Below are 19,952 nucleotides of genomic sequence, written 5' to 3' on the forward strand. Positions count from 1 at the left end.
TTTAAATTAAAGCAAGAATTTATGACTTGATAGGGGTAATTTAGTCTTTTCCAGTTTTCTATTCAAGGGGGTTATGTGCTAATTTCATACCATAAGGGGGTCGTGAGCAAAATTTCAAAACCACAAGGGGGTTATGTGCCTAATTTCATAACATAAGGGGGTCATGTGCAAAAAATCAAAACCACAAGGGGGTTATGTGCCTAAATTCATACCGTAAGGGGGCCATGTGCAAAATGTCCAAACCACAAGGGGGTTAAGTGCTATTTATCCTTTAATTAAAGCTATTTGTAAGGACCTTCACCCAATTTCAGCTTGTTACATAAAAGTATAAACTCATATGGCGAACCTGATCAATTAATTGTGTTCCCCTGAATTTCGAATGAGTTCCAACGGTAAGAAGAGAAAAAGGCCTAAGCCCTACGAGACTCAGTTTCCCGTCGAACTATTTTTAAATTCACTGCCGTCGTCGAAGCCCGATTTCTGCCGGTTGATCGCCGTTGTTTCCATCGCCGCGACGGTGGCGGTGGCTTGTAACTTCGTCGCCACCTCTTTCAGTCAGCCGCCCAAACCATTCTGCGATACTACTTCCGATCCCGATGGTTCGCCCTTCGGTAATGTTTCTAATTTCTTCTCGTCCTATTCAATTTTGGTGCCCTAGTTTTTTATTGATTTTATTTATAGTTTATGGAACGAAGGTCACATTTGATAATGCTAATTACACTGTGTGTGTGTGTGTGTGTGTGTGTGTGTGTGTGTGTTTTTATGCGTGAAGAAGTTTCCGTTCTACTGTTAATATTGCTTTTATATTTCTGCTTGTTAGTTATAAAACAACAAAGAGTTCTGAAAGTAAACATAGAAACACTGAACTGTGAGAAATCAAAGTAAAAGACAAGGAGAAAAATATTTCTTCATGCTAGTATACAGGCAAATGAATTAAGACCTTTTTTATGTAAGAAAAAGGATACTGCTGTGGTCAAATTAAGAAAATTATTTTCGAATTACTCGAGACTCGTCCAATTTTATTAAGGACTCCAAACAAAAGGTAGTTGTTGAAAGAACTTATGGTACACACGTATATAGGATTCGGTACTTGTCTTCATTTGGTTGAGTTCTAAGTCCAGTTTCGAGCTTTATCTTTATAAGCATAGTCAGGTTTGCAAATTAGTTCATTGGAATCGAATTGAGGTTTCTGAAATGGCCTCAAACTCTTAGTAGAGTTTGCCTTATTAAATTCACATGTGCCATGCTGTTTATAACTTTAGGCTCTAGAATGATCAACAACCCAAAATCGTCGAGCTCGACTTCGGCTCCTTAAAATCTGTTAACTTACAACTCTTTGCTTTTAGCTAACATGCAGTAACCTTCCTTTTCATTCTCTTGAAGATTTAGAACAAACATAATGATGTATAGACATCCACTTAGGCAACCAAAACACTGAAGAATGAGAATCGAGTTCAGCAAAGAGGGGAAATTTATTTAGTATTATGCTATAACTAGACTTTCACTTATACTTAAATGATAAAACGTTACTTGAAATGTAAAATATAAAAATATAATGAAAGAATTTAAAGCTCTAGTTTTTCTGAGAATCTTGTTCAGGCTCAAAATTGAGAAGCTAAAAGTCCTGAAGTAAGAGCTGGTTCTGGTTGTGCTGTTCACCTATGCACAAGGAATACTGCTTCTATTATAACTACACACATCAAAAGAATGTTTGGACTTAGACACCCACTAACTTGCAGAAAATCATGAATCGTCTTTCAAAATCGAATGAAATTCTTTTTTTTTTTTTTTTTTTTTTTTTTTTTTTTTACCTTTTTTAATGTTCGTCAATAAACCTACCCGGTCGCCAAATGTCTTAATTCTAAAGTTATTTGGAGCATATATCTACTATTAGAGTAAAAGGCATGCGAGGCACGAACATGAAATGATGTATAAAAAAGTCGGGATGCGTGAGAAAGGATAACCACAAGAAAACTCGTATAATGTGGGGAACTCAAAATATATATTCAATTGAAATAGTAAAGGTTATATTCCTATTTTCTTTCCTCAAGATGGATTATGTTTCAACCAGGTTTTTTTTAGCGTTAGTTCAGTCCTAGTTACACTCAAATTTGACGTCTAACTTGACTCCAAACTATTATGGGACTTAGAAAAAAACTCTACAACTTAAATTACAATCATGTAAACAACCAAACTGGATTTTACACCAGATTTCTTTGAATGAAACAGCACTGTTGAATAAAATAATACTTTTTACATTATTCTCATTAATCCTTTGTTTTCTGCATTAGGGACCTATGTCGACAACTATAGATATTTAATGAACTGCCTGAATCTAACTGGCATGTAAGGTAGGTTACTTGTTGGAGCTGCAGACGAAGATACAACATAGGAGTAGTATTAGCAATCCTAACCACCAGTGATAATGTTTCCCTGAAGAAGTACTTACGAAATTATATGTTTGTCTCCACTGCGTTGACCTCACTAGTTCACATTGTTGCCCTAATATTTTCTGATGTCATCTACACATTTCTCATATCACACATTTTATAAATTGCCTTCCTTTCAAATATATTGTTTATATCATGACTGAGAATCTATCACACAAGCACTTTATGAAGCTAGGAGGCTGGGAGGGTTTTTGTTATTGAACCATTTTCCAACTAACATTTCATTACCACTTAAAAGAGATTTGATGAATTCTTCGTTTCTAAAGATAGTCGTTGCCAAGGTAGTTAAAATCGGGATTTTAAGTGAAATCGGAGAGGGGTAGTAAAATCGGAAACGTAAAATCGAATCGTAAAATCGTAAGGTTTTACATGTATTGTAAAATAAATATATTTATTACTTACTACTAAGAAAACATCCCCACACTAACAAAACATGTTTTAACATTAGTTAAACATAGCAGTGTTAGGAGATAACTGAAACTGACACTCACAGCCGCTGGATGTTTTTTTTAACAGAAGAGAAGTATTTTCTTCTCGTCATGATAGATTGTTATTTTAGGTCAAATTTAGGCTGAGCTTTTATATATTCTGGATTATTTGGTAATTGGCTGATTTTTTTAGTTAAAAAACTGAATTTGTGATGCTAGAATCCAAAGTTTCAGCCAAATTCTTGACAAAAACCAAAGTCGCAATAAAATCGTGTTTTTAACGATTTCGAACGTGATTTCACACGATTTTAAGGCACTTGCGATTTTAGTGCGATCTTACTCCTTTTCAGTGTGTAAAATCTTAAATTGTTACGATTTTACGATTTAGATCTCGATTTTGACTACATTGGTCGTTGCTTTATGTAGTTATGTAGTCTTAACAGTTGAGTCAGCCGTACTGCATGTTACCAGCATTATGCATTTTACTGATTGTTGCTTTTGCGTCAGATTACTGTGAACCCTGTCCGGAAAATGGAGAATGTTATGATGGCAAGTTGAAATGTATCGACGGCTATAGAAAGCATGTAAATTTATGTGTTCGGGATGGAGATGTTGACAAAGCAGCTATGAAACTCGTGCGTTATATCTGTCTTGTACTTTCTCTTTAAATTATTTTATTTATCCACACTCACCTTTATTTCCACGAGTAAAATCTCACTAGTATGAACTGATGATATTGCAGTCAAAATGGGTAGAAGTTCGTCTGTGTGAAGCTTATGCTCAACTTTTGTGCAGTGGAACTGGAAAATGTTGGGTTTGTGATATTTAGATTCTTTTAAACATTAGCTGTTTTCAGAAACTTATCTCATGCAATGAAGGCAACATAGATAACCAACTTATCGTAGCTATATGCATTATGATTTCTTAAATTTTATATTTTAGGTTTCAAAGGATGAGCTCTTTAATGAATTGGATAACTACAATTTGGGAGATAATCGCAGAGTGGATGAGTCCATTTACGCGCCAGCAAAACAAAGAGCCATCCAAAACATCCACAGTTTATTGGAGACTAAAAGAGACGATTATGGGTAAGCTCCTTTTAGTATTTAAGTAAGGAAGTGTGGCATTTTTTCTGAAAAATAATTTAACTTCTTCATCCTTTTGATTTGATTTACATAAATGCTGTTTTAGGATTGAAGAATTCAAGTGCCCAGAGTTGCTTGTGAACCATTATAAACCACTCTCCTGTGTCGTGCAACAGTGGCTTATGAAGCATGCTTTACTTTCAATGCTCACTTTTCTGTCGGTATTTCACTATATAATGCAGCTATTTGGTATTTCGATACAGAATACAGCTGTACAAGCTTATGTTATAGCACCTGCATGTTAAAGATTGTTGACCATATTGAAGTTTACAGCTTGTGGGATGCATATTCATAGCGAACAGGGCCTATCAAAGGCATCACTTGTCTGTCCGAGCCGAACATCTTTACCATGAGGTATGAAGTCATTGCTTTGTTTGATATGCGTAGTTAACTTATAGGCCTAAATCGTTACCGTGTTTGAAATAGAACTTTCTGGTGTATGGTATAAGAGGCTGGAAAATTCCATTCTCAATTAAAGTCTTTTGAAGTCTTTCTTATGCTGAACTGGAATTCCTTGGTAGCCTTTTAATAAATGTAAAAAAATTTAAAATATTTTGTTTCTTTTCTGGTGTCTTATTGATGGGGATTCAAATATTAGTACCTGTTCGAGGGAGGTAGCAAAAATCTCACCCCTGTAAATGAATTCACGAAGTAGAAGATTCGAACAGCACAAGTACAAACGTAAGAGTCATAACTGAATCCATAAGCCTATAGAACAAATTAGGAAATATCTAGGAATGAATCCCTGATTTTTAAGGATAAACTATTAGCTGGTATGAATCCCTGTTCTTATATATATTGTTTGTAAATAACGTGAAATCTAAACAATATGGATGCATTAACTGTGCATTACTAAATATGAATTAGTCAACTTTCTCAAAAATGTTATGCACACAGTACAGGAGCGCACTGTTAATCTTATTTATGTAGCTTAATTACTTTATTCTTCCGTCACGACTGAGTTTTTTAGACTGCTCTTACGTATTCTCAACGAACAATCAAGATATGTATGTCTGTAAATATACGAGCATGCATTTTCTTATTTTATGTGAATAAATGAATGAATAAATATTAAATATGTATTTCATGATCTCTATCTCTAATGCAAACATAGTTCTCAACAAAGTAATAGACTTGATTAAAATTTGCTCAGCAAATTAATAATTGATAATGCTAGATGTTGTCCTCTCACTCCCACTATTGTATGAGAAAGAAATTTCCAGGAATATACATGTTCTGATTAATGGTTTTGAATGATGAAAAGATTTAAATATCTGTTGATATCTTTATCTGTATATGGTCTGTCGTTTCAGATGATGTAATCTTAATCTATTGCTAGATGCTGAGGTTTTTTAATTTCCTTAAGAGTCTTATTACACTACAGAGACTAGCTGGATTTTTCGGAGTTAAAAATTGACTGATTCTCTCTGGCTGTTGCATTTTTAACATGCTCAAAGACTACTATTAATTGAGATGGTAATTATTTTAGGTTTGTGATATACTTGAAGAGAAGCCGTTGGAGTCCAGGAGAGTAAATGGTGAATGTGAACCCTGGATCGTTGCCTCCTGGTTGCGAGATCATCTTCTCTCACCGAAAGAAAGAAAGGATCCGCTTTTGTGGAGAAAGGTATTGAGATCCAATTAATGTTTGCCATCTAATTAATGATTTGATTATCAGTTAAAAAATTATACTTTATTTTTATTTTTTAAGATAACTTCACTTATTGATAAGAAAAAAGATACAAAAGGCCGAGTTAAGGCCTATAATACCAAGTGTGAATTTATCCAAGCGTTACAGTTAAAAGTTATCTTTGCTATCAGCTAAATATTGTATGAGGTCAAACTATATTGAAAATTTTGTGACATAAGTAGCATATGTGGTTTAGGTCATAGTCGGAGTGACTTCAACCTTCTGATTATTTCTCTTTTAATTAGATATTTGTTTACTTGACCTGTTTACGTTCCGGTTCTCTGTTAGGCTCCATGTAGAAAGGATCCACTATTTTTTGTTAATTAAAAAAAATCACATGATTGTCATTTCTGCTGCTGTTTGTTCTTGTAGGTTGAGGAGTTGATTCAAGAAGATTCCCGTATAGACCAGTACCCAAAGTTACTAAAGGGCGAATCGAAGGTTGTATGGGAGTGGCAAGGTACGAATACAATCATAAGATTATGCACAAAACATATAGATTGTTTAGGAAGATGAAAAATCTCAACGCCGCACATGTCTTCTAAAAGAACTTTTAGTGCATATCGTATGGTGTGAAAAATACGCCACATGTTTTGTTTTTCTGCTGCAGTAAGTAACACGAACTCTGCTTCTGCGGTTAACTGTGCAACTATCTCCTCTTTTTTGAGCTCCAGAAAACATTTAAGCAAAGGCTAAAGCAATAACCGAACTTGAATTGATTGATCTGAACCCTTACTATAGCAATAATAACCTCTACTATAACAAAGAAGCGACACCTGTAAATAACTACCCAGATCTAAACATAAAAGCACACTGACTTAGTGCAGTACTAAGCAACTAACTGTCGAGAACCTCTAACAGAAAAATATGTTAGTTGCTGCATTTTTTCAGCAAAGTGCATTGCAGTTTTTGTGTTTAACATCGTAGAGCTTGGTTCCGATATTCATCAATGACAACGAAGGTATAAGAAGGTCAAAATAGCACTTTCAAGATATATTGCAAGTACTTCAATATTATATAATTACCGAATGTCTTAAGGATTTTAACTTATATCATGTATTGTCAAGAGAAGGTTCAAATATTTTAGGAGTTGTAAGAAGTGCCTGTCGTTATTCTTGTACTTAAAGATTGAATTCCGCATAGTGACTGTGACAACTTTGTAAGTTCAGCTCCCAAGATATGATGTTGCTATAAGAAAATTAGTCAAAAAATGACGGTTCAAATCTTTGAATTCCATATTATCTGCTGCTTCAGTTTTCGGTTAAAGATTCCCTGAAGTTTGACTATGTCTCTCTCTCTCTCTCTCTCTCTCTCTCTCTCTCTCTCTCTCTCTCTCTCTCTCTCTCTCGTGACAGTTGAAGGTTCTCTAGGCTCTTCAGAAAAGAGAAAGAAAACCGACGGAAATACAACACCAGAATTGATGAAATCCATGAATTCATGTTCTACTGTTCATCGCAGGGTGCATGCTGGTGAGCCTTCAAGTTATTAAGTGATGTAAACTTTCAAGACTTCATCATTTTTTATAGATTATGTATACAAGCGTGTAATTGTAGATGTGTGAAGGCATCAAATGCATCATTAATAGTATTTCAAATTTGAGTTTCGGTGTTGATCAAATATCCTCTCGTTGCCATAACTTTGAACTGAACCAACCACCCATCTCTTGTTACCCCTGGTTAGCGTTAAACTGAAAATATGGTGTCACGATTCCGCATTTATAGTTTTAGTTCGCATGAACTTGATTCTTGTACGAGCTAGTGAGGTTAATAATTTTTTTTTATTTTTTTTTACTTGCTACTCAGGCTGATACAAAGATAGTATTATGTGATGGAGGTATTGTGTTGGAGCTCTCGTAAAAGATTCTGATCGATTAGCAGACATGCTGTTGAATTTTGTTTCCCACTGATTGAATTTCATAATCAAGCCTATGTTTATTTTCCCCCCTGAAAAATTAATGTTCCGATATGAAGTTCCATATGGGCGATTGAAGGACCTGATTGATTGATTCCCTTAGCTTGTTGTAAGTGGTAGAGTTGTAATATAGCATCTTCACAAAGTTGAAAACCATGTTCGAGTCACTAGTGCTCTCTTTTGTGTATTCTTCGTTTTCACCGAAACTTTAAAGTCATATATCCGGTTTGATTTCATTCGTTGTTTAATATGGATACTGTTTTCTTGATTATGCGTCATCTAGAAAAATATATAAGGAACTCGTTATAAGGTATTTGTGTTAAAACGACATTGAAATAGAAATAACTACATGATAAAATATCGATTTAGGAAACTTCTAGCTAGACATCGATTTGAAATTTATGAGCATAGTAGCTATATACTAATGCACAAAAATTTACTTGGGAAGCTTTTTGATGCCTATGTATATTTGTCTTTCTGAACATGATGTTATGGTGAAGAATGTAGGAACAGAAGTAATGTATGTTTATTCTTGATGATATATTATTCTAGGTTTGAGGAGAAAACTCAAAAGCAGTAAAAATATTGAAAATTCAAATTAAATGTGAACACAAAATCATACACCAAAAGTTCTTGTTTTAATATATCTAAATTGATATGTCAAAAGTTCTTGTTTTTATATATATAAGATTTTCAACTATTTTAGTAGAAAAATGTTTATAATTAACACTTGATAAATCATACACCAAATATTTAACGTTGTACGACCTGATTTACACAATAAATCGGGATATTCTCACATACTCATTGAATCTGATTCTGAGATGGTGGTTGGTTAACATGATGAATGGCAATGGAAACAACAGAATGTGTTCGGGCATGCGTTCGTAAACTTTGATAGAATATCAAAAAAACTTGTTTTCGATAACATAATCAACTGCCTAATTTTGCTGCTAAGAAAGCTCGAGAATCTTCATGTGACAAGCACTATACTATTTCGGTGGAGACGGAATAAGTTTATTAACATGTGATCGCAATTTGTGTAATAAGAATTAATTGGGGTACCTTCTTTCCTTGATTTGTCGTCGTGCTCGATTTGATTTCCAGCTTGTATTGACGCCTATGTTTAGAATGAATTTGTAATTTTATTTTATTTTTAGTATATTTTATTAATATGGTTTTTTTTTAATATATTTTAATATAATTTCAAATTAAAGTTGTGTAGGAGCGCCGTGAGGCACAATGCGAGTCTCGATCGGATTACTTCTCTAGATAATTTTACTATTCAGAGGCTCACGGATCACATTGGCCCAATGGGGCGAGGACGATGTTGAGCTGTTGGAGGCATCTAAGCTTGACAGGTCACAACATTGCTACGTACGCAATGTGGATTGTGGACTTCCGTTGGCGTTCATCGAGAGTTGGCAGCCCGAGACGAACAATTTTCACATGTTGTGGGGCGAGATGACGATAAAACTCTATGATGTTTAGTTGGTCTTGTTGCGTATCGACGGGCTTTTAGTAGGCGACGATTTTGCGAGAGAGAGAGTAGTGTGAGCTGCAGCTTGCGGAGTTTTTAGACCTTGATCTAGATAACACCTAGGAGTACTTCAGACATTCCGAAATTACGTGGATAGAGAGATCCATAATCGGTGTATTCCAGCGCGAATGGACCTGCAGCCCGATAGGAAATTTATGGTATTTTGCTCTCTTTTGGATTTTCTTGCATTCTCTTGCAAAATTTAGAAAAGTATAGAAAAATATTGTGAGAATTTCAAATATGTCCGAGTTTGGAATAAAAAATTATAAATTAATGTAATTTCCGAAAGTTCCGATATTTCGCCGATTCCGAGGTACTCCGAAATATTAATGAATTTTTGCATTCCAAAATTTTGAACGGAAATTGAAACCCATTTTTTACTTCCGAAAAAAAAAGAAAATTTTCCAAAAAAACCATTTCCGATACACTCCATCCGATTTCCACTCATATGTAGAATCCATTTTATAAACACTAGCAATTTTTCCAGTACGATGCACGGGTAGCATTAAAGAAAATTTAAACATATTATAATTAAATCTTTATCTTTATATATAAAAGAAAGGTTTGTCCCGAAACCCTAAAATGAGTATTTTTAAATATTTTTGGGAAATATTTGTTTCCTTCATTTTCTTCTTTTTTATAGCACATTCAAAATTATTTGTTTTTTCTTCCTTTTTTTATAGAACGCATTTCGATTCTTTTTTTTTTAATTATTTTTTTTTTCTTTTTTTTCTTCTTCTTTTTATTTCCCTTCCCCACTAAACACAATCAATTTTTTTTACGTTTTTCTTTCGTTTGTTTTAAAAAAATATTTTCCTTTTTCTTTTTTCTTTTTTTTTTTCTTTTCCAGCACTAAATTTACTCTTTTTTTTATAGGACACGTTTTTTTAATTATTTTGTTTTTCTTTTTTTATTGTTTTTTTTCCTCCACACTAAACACGTCCAACTTTGAATTTTTTTTTCACGTTTGTTTTTTTTAATTATATTTTTTTTCTTTTTTTCTTCTTTTTTTTTGTTATTTAAACTTATTAATTTATTCATATCTAGAAATTTTCTATCGTATACATAAGAGTTAAGAAAAACAAGATCATTCTAACTATAAACGTGGACAAGAACCCATACAAAGATTATATTAGTGGCTAAACATTTAATATTTTATTGAATTTTGTTACAATATTTTATTTGATCATTCATATTACACAATAATTAGCAACTTATTTTACATAAAATTCATCATACATAACTTTTTTTTTTTTAATTTGTAAAGCAATTAATAATGTGCAATTTTTATCAATTAAATCTTAAATAGTATAAATCATTGACTAAAATAGCAAGAATCACGTGCATTGCACGTGGTACTAACTAGTATTACTAATATTACTATCCCAAAAAGTAATTGTTGAAAAGTTAATTTATGAAATTGTGGTGTAAATCATGAAATTGGAGTTGAATTATGGTAACAAATATAATTGATCGAAACAATATAAAACGATATATAATAAGTCGCAAACTATAATATTTTGTTACACTTAGAAACTAAGTTGTACCACTTTTGTTTTAGAGCTAAAAAAAAAGGAACTAGGACAATAGCATGAGACGTTTGTCATGTCATCAATCCTTAATATTACATTGGGTACAGCTGCACGTGGGTTAAATATTTTCAATAAACTCGACGATGGCGGCATTTCTGTCAAGTTGATCTTCTGATTCTTCACTTTTTGCATCTGGTGGTCTTTCTTGTAGAGAAGTTGTGAGTTCGCCGATTATGTGCTCTTGGTGTTCGGTCTTCTCTATCTGCTTGAGCAATTCTACCTTGGTCATTAGATTGATGATCCCCAGGTCTGTTTCATTCATGACAGTCAGAGGTAATTGCGTTGCATGTGGTGACAACGCCTCTTCATCGTGTGTCGGCTCTTTCCGTGTTAGAGATACATGCTTGATCAAACCTAAATCATCCCTAATTCGACTTTCATCTAATTAATGTGCATAGGGGGCTAGATACCAGCATCAAGGATCCGTACATCCTTATCACCTTTCTTCTTAAATTTATTTTGCGTTGGATTTAAATTTTGGGATGTCTGTGCATAAGCCCCTGACCAATCATCTTTATTATTCTAGGTTCAGGGGCTATATCTCTTTCGCCAATAAGCATATCCATTTAATATGTATTATAAATAAAGGAAAAATTAATGTATATGACAAAATTACCCTTAATTCTTAATTGTAACCCCAATTTAATCAATTTTGACTACAAATATCCAATTTTGACTTTTTTTAAAAAAAATTGAGAGATTACTTTTTTGCCGCCAATTTCCGGCGTTGACTTTTTGAATTTTTTTTTTCGGCCGCCGATTTCTGGTGTTGACTTTTTCGAATTTTTTTTCTAGTCAACGCCAGAAACCGGTGACAGAAAAACCAGGAAGAAAAAAAAAAAAAGAAAAAGTCAACGCTGGAGACTGACGTTCAACGGCGGTGACGGACGAAATTGTCCGTAAAATTGTGTTTTGGGTCAAAATTGAATAATTTGTGAAATTTGGGGTCAAATTGAGGTTATATTAAATTTAAAGGATGAAATTGGAGCATATTAAAGTGTGACGGGCTATTTTAGTCTTTTACAAACCTCTGGACCATGTGTGGATTTTTTTGTAAAAAAAATTATTGTCTTGACCCCTTTATGAATAAGTACCCATTGTTGGACTTATTTGTAAAGTGCCTTAAATTTTTTGGACAATTAACGAAATATCAACTAAATATGTACCTTAGTTGTTCTAAATTAGTATTAGATATAGGGAAATTAGCTAGACACCCCTTATTATGGACTTATATAGATAGAGATCCATTCTATTAGATGAATATAGACATATGTCCTAGATCAATAAAATTAATAGAAATTAAAATAAATTATTAGTATATAGACACAAATACCCTCAATTAATATTTATATATAAATAGTTATTTTGGAAATTGAGGGAACAAATCTCACAAATCACTCCCCCATCTCTCTCTTTCTCCTCTCTCACACGGTCATCCCTCCTTTCTCTCTCCCCACGCGTCATACTCTTATCTCTCTCTCTCTCTCTCTCTCTCTCTCTCTCTCTCTCTCTCTCTAACTATTGTAAAAAAATATTCTTCATTTCTTGTAAAAAAAATCTTTAATTTTGTTTCCAAAAGTATCTTATTCGCAATCTTCAATCATAACTTTCTTGTGATCATATATTTTGGATTTTAATTCTCATTTCATATGTATTAGACGACATTGCATTTTTTAACAGGTTTTACTTCTACAAACATTAACAAAAACAAAAATTGAACAACAAATAAATTTACAACATAAAATAGAAAATTGCAAATTACAAGTTCTAACTGAAAGTTAAATTGTAAAATAATTGTACAATGTGAAACAACAATCTAAAAACAACAAATTGAAAATTGTAATGGTGTAATTAACCAAAAAATGATTTGATTAATATTTTTGTTTCAAATTCTCTATGTTTTGTCACTTCTTCTACAATTTTATTCGATGGCTGCTGGTATGCAACCTCGAGTTGATTCAATCTTGGTTTTCCTTTTTGAAGACGACTTATTTACTTCCCTATCCTCTCCTTTCGAAGTGACTGTTGAATGAACAAATACAACACACCAAGTTAACTTAAAAACAAGTATACATCAATTTGCAAATTTAGAATGCAAAATGCAATGCGGTACAAATAAGCAACACTAAATGCAACTCTCAAACCACATTGCCAAAAAAAAAATAGTTTACTACGTAGCAAACAAAATGCAAGGAACAATAACAAAACAACTAGCAAAAATGCATAAACTATTCAAACTTCAATAATAGTGCATGCTACAATAAAATGCAGACCAAATGAATACCCACAAAATCCATAATACAAACAAAAGCAACATGAATATCATAAGAACATCAAGAAAAACAACATCATAAAAATAATGACGTGTTCCTTTTTTTGGATGATGTTAAACAACAATTTTGTGACATGTTCCTTTTTTTTGATGTGACTGTTGAATGCACAATAAAAGAAAAATAATTAGAACAACAATTGAATATAATAAATTACATACAATAAATTGCAAACTTCAACAACAATTTATCAATTGCAAACATAAAATTGAATATCAAACAAGAAATGTCATTGCAAACATTAAACAATAACTGCAATTTCAAAACAATAACTGCAAAGTGCAAACTGAAAACATGTACTTCTTACGAACATGTAGAAACAACAAAAAAAATTAATGTAAATGCCCATAGTATAAGGACTACAAAAAAATGCATACCAAAACGACATCAATATAATGCATAACACAAGAACATGACCCGTGCAAACAAGAATTGGCCTTACAAATACTTGCAAAGTGCAAATTGAAGTTGCAAACAAGTACTTTTTGCTTTACAGGTAACAAAATGAAGAGATTTTTTTCTAAAATGTCCATCTCATGTTTGATACAATAAATTTCAGACCAAACTAATAGCAAACAAAATGCATCACACAAGCAAATCAAATGCAAACATAAACTGCCATTTACAAACAACAAATAACAACTTCAATTACAATCAAGAAATACAAAGTGCAAACTGTAGTTACGAATCTGTATCGAATTACAGAACAACTAGCATTACTTCCTAAACGTTACATACTACAATAATCTACAAACCCAATTATCATAAATAATACGTTTCAACACAAGAACTCAACATTCAGACCTCAAAAACATCGGAAAAACAAAACAAAAAACACTGAAAAAACCTATAACATTGTTTCTTGTAAAATATCTGGTATAAATGCAAAAATACTCACCAAGCCTTTTATGCTTTTGCACCATTTTTTTGCTATTGAGGTCCTTCGTTGTTGGTGTTATGAGGCAATTGAAAAATCGAACATCAAAACGTAGATACAATCCTCTTTAACACCAAATAAAGAACGAAAATTAAAGCAACATTAAACGATTTCTGGGTTAGCAAACAACAAACAGTTTTTGGGTTCGCAAACAACAGACGGTTTATGGGTTAAATTCGTAGCTAGGGTTCGCAATTTGCAGCGAATTCCGGGAGCGTTAGTAGATTGCGGTGGTTTTTTGGGAGAGAATTGAAAATTTCGGGGGTTTTGGGATTATGGGGATTTTGCGGAAGAGTTGATTACGGATCTTTTGAATATAAATCAGAACTAAAAAGTTTTATAAAAATAGGCTTTTATTTTGGGTTTTTTTTCCCATATATTGTTAGGGGTATTTTTGACAAAAAACAATAAACTTAATAAAAATAGAAATTTATTGGTTGGATTTATACACAAAAATCTACTACAGAAGGACCTATAGCAAATTACCCCATTAAATATTTCTCTATCAACGACGTAAGCTATTTGTCCAACTTAAAGTCCAAAAAATTAAATCGAAATTTTTTGTATAAATAAAAATTATTTTGATATGATTCGAAATAATAAGTGGGAATGGATAGGGATACTATTTTCCTAATCGTATATTCGTTACGATTCGTAAATCTAAATTCCTTATATATATACTGACACAAACTTACGCTGCCAAGTTTTGTCGTAAACAAAACAAACAAACCCCTACGCTGCTACGATGAGTCAACCAAAACCCTACGGAGTACGCTTCGGTCTGCCCTCGGCGGCAAAAGTCCACCCCGCCGCCGCCGCCGCTGAAATACAGCCACCAGCTCCTGAACGGCGGCGCTGTTGCTCGCCCACCGACAATGATTTAGGGGTTGAAATCTGTTGCGGGTTACTTGGCTTTAATATTCTTATATTACTTTTTCTCCTAATCTCAAACATGAAGAGCGAATATCCCAAATTCAACGTGGAATCCGTTTCGGTTTCTTTATTCGACAACCTCGGATCCAATGATTCTTCCCATGCTGTCGTAATAACTGCATCGGAGTGGAATTTAGGGTTTTCGATTGACGACTCAGAGAGCATGTTGGATTATACAAACCAAGAGATCAGAGAAATCAGTGTTTTTTTTATGTGCGTGACGCAGAATTGGACCGGAACTGTTTTTAAAGCCGGGAAATATCGGGATTTAGTCCCTGTTTTATTTAATGCAACTGTAAATACATTGTTGCATAATTACACTACTAATCTACCTCGGTTGGATTTCAAGGTGAGGTTACAGGTTATGTACCATCATGATCATAGGCTAGACGTTACGTGCAACAATATGACGGTCGATTTCTTGCCGAACGCGACGAAAGGGATTATGACCGGAGGTCCAACGTTATGCCATTTGGATTCTGTCTTTTAATACATAAATCAGTTTGATTCATCTTCTTCAAGATTTTTATTTGTTTCTTTTCTCTTTTTTTTTTTTTTTTTTTTTTTTTGTTTTTGAATTAATAGTTGTTGTGAATTGGTCTAATTCATGGAAATTAGCAATTTTTCGTCACAATGTTTTATTGATTGATATACATCCTTATCTTCTTTTATTTCATTCTTTAAGCATATTGATTTTAATTTGTACCGATTGTTTGAATCGAAATATTGTTGATTCGAAAAATTCACCTTCTCACGGCACCAAAAGATCAATAGCCAACTCACTGGTTCATGATCTATCAGAGGTAAGGTCTAGGTAATGAAATTGTAAACACTATAGTCAATAGTATTTTATAAGTAACCAATGCATTCGTAAAACTACCATCCATCGCTTATATATTCATTCCCATCTCAACAAAACTTTATTTTAAAACAAAAAAGCGCAGATGAGATGTAATCACGTCTGTTTTTGATGTTCACCAACAAACCGGTGAATCCATCATAGAATGAGAAGGTAAAAAAAATTTTATTTTCTCTAAATCTAAATCTATGATCAATTATCATAACCACTACCCCATTCAGTTATCGCAATTTTTTTCTTATGAAGTTTCACATAGTGATGTGGTTTACAACTTCCTCGTTGGTTTAAAGGTTTCGAGAATTTTCAAGTTGAAGAAATTAATCAGGTTAGATTAAATGCTATGTATATTTGCTATACTTCATGGTTCTCATGTAGACCTCAATGATTCATATAGGTGTTGTATGTTTGTAGGTATACTTAATTTGGAACCCCATGCATAAGGTTGAAGTCGAGTTTGTGAATCGAAGAATAGTTCAATGTGGATCTTGTTGTTCTTATTTCTTAATCTAATTATGTTGCTTTGCAATTTGTTGGTATAAATACTAACACGCAAGTGCACGAATCACAAACAAGTAGTAAAAGTGAAAGGAAGTTTAAAAAGAACCACGGAGGTTAGACAAAGACAGCATTGAAAAGAACTCGAATCCTATATAGTATAGGGGAATTCTAATTCTTGATAGGAACAAATAGAATGAGAAAATAGCACATGTAAATAGAATGAGAAAATAGCACATGTAATTCAAATGGAAAGTGAAAGTAAAGGAAAAGAACTTAATGATTTGCAAGGGACAGTCGAGTAGCATAATGTAAACTTTTTTTAGTTGTAATATTGTAAATGTAAACCAAAAAGAATTGATATAGACGTTCGGGCGCAGAGATGTTGAGTGAATAGGACTCTGTAGAGTCGGATGTCGATCCCACAGGGAATACTTAAATTATCTAATCCTAAGTACTAATTTCTAGCAACAATGATTTTAGGGGAAATGAGGGATAACCCCCTAGTTTTGAAAATATCTAGGGATAGGTCCTATGAATGTTTCTTTCCTAGTTAAAAACTCAAATTCTAATCTTAATTTGATAGACCCCCTAGACAAATTGAAATTCCAGTTTTGACCTTTTAGTTACAATTTAAAACCCTAACCCTCACCAACTCACGTTAATTTCTCTCTTCATTCTCCCAGCCGCTTTCTCTTCTCTCTCCCTCTTCCAACGTTTTCTCTCTTCTCTCTCTTTCAAAATTTTTGTTCTCTTCTCTCTCTTCGCTCCGCTTCCCCGCCTTCTCCGCTTCTCCGTTTCTTCACTTCCCCGCCTTCTCCGTCGCACCGCCTTCTCCGTTGCTCCGCCGCTCCGTCGCTCCGCCGAGCTCCGTCGTTTTCCGCTGCTCCGTCGTGCTCCGTCGTTTTCCGCTGCTCCGCCGTGCTCCGCTGCTCCGCACCTGCTCCGCTGCTTTGCCACCAAAGCCTTGCGCCGCCATGGCCTTGTGCCGGTCGTCGTTGCTCCTCCCACCGCTTTGAACTCGGTACTAAACCATTCACTTCACTTTTTAATTTATGAATGCCACACCATTTTTAATTTATTTTTTTAAGGTATGAATTCTTATCACTATTTCACCTAATTTTTTTAATTTTTTTTTATAAAAACCAACTGAATTCAAAAAATTTAAATTGTGATGTGTAGTCAGATTTAATGGTGAATTTCAGATCTGGAATTGGTGGTGTTCGATTGTATATATTTACTTCATTTATATATAAAAAAAAAAAAAAAAAACCAGATCTACTATGTTTTTTAAGATCTGTGACAATTAATATTAAAATATTTTTCTTTGGATTAATTTGATTTTTTTATTATAAATCATATGTAATTTGTTTTTTGTATTTATTTGAAGATGATTCAAAATGCCTAAAGTGTGAGAGCTTTGTTTGTCTGTAATGAAAATTTAACCAATAGTGGTTACTTACATGGGTGATTTGAATCAGGTGAATATAGAGTTATATTTAGTCATATACAGTCATATATAGTCAGTCACATGTAGTCATGTATAGTCATGACTACATGTAACTATACATGACTATATATATGACTTGTAGTATAATATAGTCATTTGTAGTTGATTTTAGTTCAGTAAATTTATCAACAAAAAAAAAATCATGTTTTTTTTTTGTATTTTTCATGTAATTTGATTTTTTTATTATAAATCATATGTAATTTATTTTTTGTATTTATTTGAAGATGATTTGAAATGCCTAATGTGTGAGAGCTTTGTTTGTCTGTAATAGAAATTTAACCAGTAGTGGTTACTTACATGGGTGATTTGAGTCAGGTAAATATACAGTTATATTTAGTCATATACAGTCATATATAGTCAGTCATATGTAGTCACGTATAGTCATGGCTACATATAAATGACTATAGGACTTGTAGTATACTATAGTCATTTGTAGTCGATTTCAGTTCAGTAAATTTATCAACAAAAAAAAATCATGTTTTTTTGTATTTTTCATGTAATCTAACTCGCATGTTCCATTTTGCAATTTAACTCGTGTTTTTTTGTCGCAGGTTTTACTATTATTATAATTTTATGACATGCAGAGAATAAGATTCGATGAAGTGCCTTTGTGAAGTTGGATTCATGCTACAGTAATCGAGACTTTATGTCATTATATATAACTATAGAATTTGTAAATAACTATAGTCACTTGTAGTAACATACAGTTATATGTATGCTATAGGTTTTTAATGTACAGTAATACTTGTTCATGTTTGAAGAATATATATGCATGTGATTGTATTTTTTCATTTTTTGTTTGTTAGTTGATTTATAATATCAAGATAAATTGTGAATTTTTTTGTTGGTGTATATGAATTTTGGGGTAAAAAGACAGTACATCTCTACATATAACTAACTATACAGGACTATTGAACTTGTAGCAAACTGTAGTCATGTGTAGTATACTTTCAGTTCAGTAATTTTACCAAAATTTGAATTAAAAAAAAAAAAAATCAAAATTAAAAATTAAAAAAAATTAAAAAATTAAAAAAAATTAACAAAATCGAAAAAATTAAAAAAATTGAAAAATTAAAAAAAATCAAAATATTAAAAAAAATATTTTATAAAAAAATACAATGATAATAAAAAAAGTATAATATATATACAATAATAAAAAAATAATTAAAAATAAAAATGATGATATATGCAGTATAAAATACGAAATGCAGGTCCAAAATGATAAATGCAGTAGGTGAAAATGCTGAATGCAGTTGGGCGAAAATTACAAATAAGGGCTCAATTGTACTTTTGCCTCTCTAGGGGGTTATCTCAAAGGAAGATTTTTAGGGGTGGACCTATCCCTATATATTTTCCATATGAGGGGTGTATATCAAATGGACCCATGATTTTAATCCAACATATGCAAGTTTGTCAAGATTTTACGATCCAAAATATTAAACTAAATACGAAAGCAAATAAACACATGAAAATATCAATTAAAAATACCTAGAATTTTATCTTCCCCCTGTGCAATAATTCTTCATCCAATTAAACATCTATTATGCAAATTAAACTTCTGATAATTAACCCGAGACGCTCAGTTACTTTCAACCCGCTGTCTCCTGTATTATAAGTCTATTATTCATAACAGCTCACTATATATCTATGCAAACCAATTATCAACAAAACAGTAACTAACAAGTCTCGCAAACGGCTACCTAAGGTGGTATCTGTAGTCTACGACACCATATACAATTAATACACTAATCCGGTGGAAACTACTCGAAGACTCTTCTTTCCATGTTCTAATTATTAAAACGATCTGTCGACTCAATTTTAACAATAACACATAGCAACATAAATTGGCCAGATTCATGCACTAAATAGATTAGAAAGAAGAAATAATTAGGGAATTAAACTTGCTTAATATTAGTAAAATAAGTACAAAATCACCACACAAGGTTCCAACAAAATCCTACATTGTGTAATGAAGTGTCTAATTCGTGGTTGTATTTGCATTTAAATAGGTGGTCCAACTTGGTAGAAAATCTGGGTTTCCTTGTGAAATTAAAACTCTAAAACTGCTCTTTCGCATGTTCGGCCACGTGAGAATCAGTACAAATCTCACACTCCCGTCTCAGATTTTGAAG

General features: G+C 32.8%; 1 protein-coding gene across 1 annotated transcript; it reads left to right on the forward strand.

The window, feature by feature from the left end:
- The first annotated feature begins 292 nt into the window (after window positions 1-292).
- LOC105954678 (Man1-Src1p-carboxy-terminal domain protein) lies at window positions 293-7,858 on the forward strand. Its single transcript, XM_012978356.2, has 10 exons — window positions 293-611; window positions 3,386-3,513; window positions 3,621-3,692; window positions 3,821-3,966; window positions 4,070-4,184; window positions 4,297-4,377; window positions 5,513-5,650; window positions 6,086-6,173; window positions 7,069-7,182; window positions 7,516-7,858. Exons 1-10 carry the CDS (start codon window positions 380-382, stop codon window positions 7,518-7,520), a joined length of 1,119 nt encoding a protein of 372 aa, XP_012833810.2. The 5' UTR covers window positions 293-379; the 3' UTR covers window positions 7,521-7,858.
- The last annotated feature ends 12,094 nt before the right edge of the window (window positions 7,859-19,952 follow it).

Source organism: Erythranthe guttata, chromosome 14 (assembly GCF_056151865.1).
Source record: "Erythranthe guttata isolate IM_541 chromosome 14, IM_541, whole genome shotgun sequence".
Classification (NCBI taxonomy): Eukaryota; Viridiplantae; Streptophyta; class Magnoliopsida; order Lamiales; family Phrymaceae; genus Erythranthe; species Erythranthe guttata.